At 50.3% G+C, this 5,000-nt stretch overlaps 1 protein-coding gene across 1 annotated transcript in view; it reads right to left on the bottom strand.

The window, feature by feature from the left end:
- Nucleotides 1–5,000, bottom strand: part of LOC125037649 (proline-rich protein 36-like) — a 59,154-nt gene that overhangs the window by 11,904 nt on the left and 42,250 nt on the right. Inside the window, exons 11-13 of the mRNA XM_047630849.1 lie at nucleotides 4,278–4,412; nucleotides 2,450–2,640; nucleotides 1,996–2,161 (exon numbers count right to left, since the gene is read on the bottom strand). Of these exons, the coding sequence (XP_047486805.1) occupies nucleotides 1,996–2,161; nucleotides 2,450–2,640; nucleotides 4,278–4,412 (492 nt within the window). The remainder of the gene's footprint in view (nucleotides 1–1,995; nucleotides 2,162–2,449; nucleotides 2,641–4,277; nucleotides 4,413–5,000) is intronic.

Below are 5,000 nucleotides of genomic sequence, written 5' to 3'. Positions count from 1 at the left end.
GGGAGGTAAGGAAGAAGGAGAAGGAGAAAGAGAAGGTGAAGGAGAAGGAGAAGGTGAAGGTGAAGGAGAAGGAGGAGGAGGAGGAGAGGAGGAGGAGGAGGAGGAGGAGGAGGAGGAGGAGGAGGAGGAGGAGGAGGAGGAGGAGGAGAAGAGGAGAAGAAGAAGAAGAAGAAGAAGAAGAAGAAGAAGAAGAAGAAGGGCAGGAGGAGGAGGAAGAGGAGGAGGAGGAGGAGGAGGAAGAGGAGGAGAAGAAGAAGAAGAAGAAGAAGAAGAAGAAGAAGAAGAAGAAGAAGGGAGAGGAGGAGGAGGAGGAGGAGGAGGAGGAGGGGAGGAGGAGGAGGAGGAGGAGGAGGAGGAGGAGGAGGAGGAGGAGGAGGAGGAGGAGGAGGAGGAGGAGGAGAGAGGAGGAGGAGAGGAGGAGGAGAGGAGGAGGAGATGAGGGGGAGAGGAGGAGGAGGAAGAGGAGGAGGAGGATGGGAGAGAGAGAGAAGAGAAACGACGAATAATGATAAGAAGCAGAAGAACAACAGCAACAACAACAACAGAAGAGAAGGAGAAGGAGAAAGCGGAGGAGGGAAAGGGAATAAGGTGTAAGGGACAATAAAGAAAGAAAAAAGAGAAAAGACAAAGGAACACGATAAAGCGTGATGGGAGAACAAATAACAAAGGGAAAAACTGAAAACGAAAAGAACAAAGGAAGTGAGAATAAATTTAAAAAAACATAAAATTGATGAAAGAGGAACAGGTGTAGTAAGAAAAAAAAAATAAAAACAAAGAAAGTCAGAAGAAAGAAAGAAAGATAAAATCATCAAATGGATGAAAGAGGAACAAGCGTAGTAAAGACAAAAAAAAGAAGAAGAAGAAACAAATAAGTAATTATCCGTTTTGCTTTGTCATCTACATTCGCAATTAACAATTCCATTCTTTGCCTGTTTTCCCTTCTCAATTTTTTCCTCTTATTAATTCCTGTTCTCATTCCTTTAATTTCTAATTTCTAATCTAATTCTCTCATAGTATTAATCCCTTTCAATAATCTTAACTGACTTGATTAACAATCCTATAATTAATTCAAATTCGAATTATTTTCTCTAATTTCTCATTCATATTTCCTTCCGAATGCCTCCCATTCTATATTTTTTGCCTCTAAATCATATCTTTGTTTTTACTCACTATTTTATCATTTTCTCTCTGTCTCCTTCTTTTCTACTTCCATGTTCCTCCTTTTTTCTTTCCTTTTTCTTCATTTTTGTTTTATTCTGTCAGTCTCCGTCTTGCCTTTCCTGTCTCCCTTCATCTCCCTCTCCTTCTCCCTTTCTTTATCACTTTCTTTCTCTCTCTCCTTTATCTCCCCTACTCCCTTTCTTTATCACTTTGTTTCTCTCTCTCATTTATCTCCCCTTCTCCCCCTCTCTCTCTCTCTCTCTCTCCTTTCTCCGTCTCCCTATTTCCCTCTTTCTCCATCGCCCTCTCCCTTTCCCTCTCCCTATTTCTCCAACTCTTTCCCTCTCCTTATTTTTGTCTCCCTCTCCCTCAATTCCTCTCTCTCCATCTCCCCATCCCTGTTTCTCCCTCTTCCTCTCCCTCTCCTTTTCCTTTTTCTTCTCTCTTGCTCCCTTTCCCTCTTCCCCTCCCTGTTTCTCCCTCCCCTTTCCCTCTCCCTCTCCCTCTCCCTCTCCTTCTCTCCCTTCTTCTCCCTCACCCTCTCCCTCTCCCTCTCCTTCTCCTTCTCCTTCTCCCTCACCCTCACCCTCACCCTCACCCTCACCCTCACCCTCACCCTCACCCTCACCCTCACCCTCACCCTCACCCTCACCCTCACCCTCTCCCTATCCCTCTCCCTCTGCCTCTCCCTTTCCCTCTCTCTCTCTCTTTCTCTCTCCCTCTCCCTTTCCCCCTCTACTTCTCCCTCTCTCCCCTCTTCTCCCTCACTCTCACCCTCTCCCTCTCCCCCTCCCCCTCACCTTCCCTCTCCCTCTCCCTCTCCCCCGCACTCACTTGTAACGGGACTGGGCGCCGCTGCCCCGTGCGTGGAGGCGAGGTGTCCGCCGCAGTACCTGTCGTGGGAGGACGTGTGTGCGCCTCCGTCAGCTGATCCGTCGGGAATCCGGAGGTAGTCGCGGACGCAGTAGAGAGAGCTCATGCCGGACATGTTGTACGGCACCTGGGGGGTAGGGAGGGAGGGGGTTTAAGGTTTTGGGGAGAATTAAGAGGAGTGGAATGAGGTTGTGAGAATGGTTGGAAGTGGTAGTAAGGATGTCGATAATAATTAGTTATATTGGGGGTTCATTATAGATTGATTATGCTGATGAAGTTGATAATAAAAACAATAATTTTATCAATAACAATAACAATAACACTAACAACAAAACCAAAAACAACAACAACAACAACAACACCATGACCCAGCCCATCATCACCGGCCTTATCCTCATCTCTCGTCGACCCTTACCTCGTCGATGTTGCCGTACTTCTCGAGCATGAAGGAGCCCGCCGGCGCCGAGAAGGTGACGGAGCACGTGCCGGGGGGGGCGAGGAGGCACATGCGGTAGTGCTGGTCCACGTAGTACTGGCCGTCGTCGAAGCTGAAGTTCTTGAGCTCGCCCGTCGCCTCGGGGTAGTACTGGAAGCAGCCGGGGGGAGCTGGGGGAGGGAGGGAGGAAGGATGGGGGGGGAGGAAGGGAGGGAGGATGGGGGAGGAAGGGAGGAAGGATGGGGGGAGTTGGGAGGGAGGATGGGGGAGGAAGGGAGGGAGGGTGGGGGAGGAAGGGAGGGAGGATGGGGGGAGGTGGAAGGGAGGATGGGGGGAGGTGGGAGGGAGGATGCGGGGAGGAGGGAGGGAGGATAGGGGGAGGAAGGGAGGAGAGAGGATGGGGGAGGGGGAGGGAGGATGGGGGAGGAGGGAGGAAGGATGGGGGGAGGGAGGGAGGATGGGGGGAGGGGAGAGGAGGATGGGGGGAAGGAGGATTGGGGGAGGAAGGGAGGAAGGGAGGAGGGATGAGGGGGGAGTAGATGAGAGGGAGGAAGGGAGAAGGGGAGGAAGGGAGGAGGTGAGGAGGCGAGGAGGGGAGGAGGTGGGTTGGGGTGGGATACAGGGGATAGATTTGGATAGTGTTGGGTTGATTTAAGGATCGGTTGAGGTTGGGGTTAGTGTTGGGAGTGGAAAGGATAGGTTAGGGTTAGGGTGAGGTTAGGTTGGGGAGGGATTGGGGTTGCATTGCAGTGGCAGTGTGGGGGGGGGGGGGATGAAATGATGATGGGAGGAGAAAGAGAGAACGGGAATAGTAAGAGAGGGGAAGGAAAGGGGAAATGGGGAAAGGATAGATGAGAAAAGGAAAGACGCAGATGGATAAGGAGAGGGGGGAAGAGAAGGGGAGGAAAAGGTTGTGGTTAGAAATCGTGATGAGTATTTTTTTTATTTTATTAGATGTACTTATTTATCTATGCAAATTATTTATTTATTTATTTTGACCACATTTCCATGAGGGGGAGGGACCTCTACTATAGTTTTCATATTTATGATTATCTCTGCATGTTGTGATTTCCCCTTTTGTATAAGCATTACCAGTATAATTCATATTACTAATGTTATCTTACAATGATTATAGTCATGATGCAACTGTTACTATTATTACCACCTTGCTTCATCCCTCTCCTTCTTCTTCTTCTCCATTTCCTTCTTATTGTTTTCTTCGTCCATTTTTTTTTTTTCATCATTATCATAATTCTACATATTTTTCCTCTTTCTTCTTCCCTCTGCCATTCCCCAGTCCTCTCCTCATCCTATTACTCCTCCTCCTCCTCCTTCTCGTTCATTTTCCTTCCTCCACCTCCTCCTCCTTTTTCTTCCTCCTCCACCCCCCCACCTCCTCCTCTACCTCTTCCCCAATTCCGCCCTCCCTCTCTCGCTCGCCCCTCTGATTTCAGTTCTCCCTCTCCCTATCAGTCTCCATATCCTTCTTTCTTTCCCTCTCTCTCTGCCTATTTCTTCATCTTCTCCCTCTTAATATGTCTGTCTCCTCTCTCTCCTTTATCCTCTCTCTCTCTCTCTCTCTCTCTCTCTCTCTCTCTCTCTCTCTCTCTCTCTCTCTCTCTCTCTCTCTCTCTCTCTCTCTCTCTCTCTCCAATTCTCCCTCTCCCTCCCCCTCTCCTTCTCTCTCTCCCTCTCTCTCTCCCTCTCCCTCTCTTTTCCCCTCTCCACCCTCCACCCCTCCCCCCCATCCCCCTCGCCCCTCCCCCCCCTCCCCCTCGCCCCTCCCCCTCGCCCCGCCCACGCCTACCTTTGACGGGCGAGGGCAGCTGGCAGTCGATCTGCGTGATCCAGAGGCCCCATCGGTAGCTCAGTCCGGGCTGCGACGAAACGGCCACCTCGATATACGGGCGTTGCTTCCCATCCGCTTCTACTTCCAGGTAAACTGTGATGATGGGCGTGGGCGTAGGGGTTGTATGGGCGTGGGTGTAGGGGTTGTATGGGCGTGGGCGTAGGGGTTGTTTGGGTGTTCGGCGCGGCGGAGGTGTTCCAGAGGGGCGTTAAAGGTAAAAGCAGGTATCGGGTGGGGCAGAGAGAATTAAGTGTGGGTGGAGGGTATGGGCAGAGGGTACCAGGTGTGTGCAGAGAGTATTAAGTGTGGGCAGAGTATGGGTATAGGCAGAGGGTACCAGGTGTGGGTAGAGAGAATGAAGTGTGGGTGGAGGGTATGTACCAGGTGTGTGCAGTGAGCAGAGAGTATTAAGTGTGGGCAGAGCGTACCAGGTATAGGCAGAGGGTAGTGGATATGGGCCGAGGGTGTAAGGTGTGGGCAGGTAAGGGATAGAGAGAAGTTGTTTATGAGGTGAGTGCCACTGATAATAATGAAATGAGTTCACAGTAATATGGATGATTCACTTCCTGGTGTTCGTGGAAGTGCGGTGTGAAGTGATCTCGTTCTATTAGGCAGATAGTGTTTCCGGAAAAGTGTGGGACTGTACCGAGGTAAAATATATTCGTTGATTTTACGGAAAAT

This window comes from Penaeus chinensis, chromosome 23 (assembly GCF_019202785.1).
Source record: "Penaeus chinensis breed Huanghai No. 1 chromosome 23, ASM1920278v2, whole genome shotgun sequence".
Taxonomy (NCBI): domain Eukaryota; kingdom Metazoa; phylum Arthropoda; class Malacostraca; order Decapoda; family Penaeidae; genus Penaeus; species Penaeus chinensis.
This window is presented reverse-complemented; position numbering and strand designations above follow the sequence as displayed.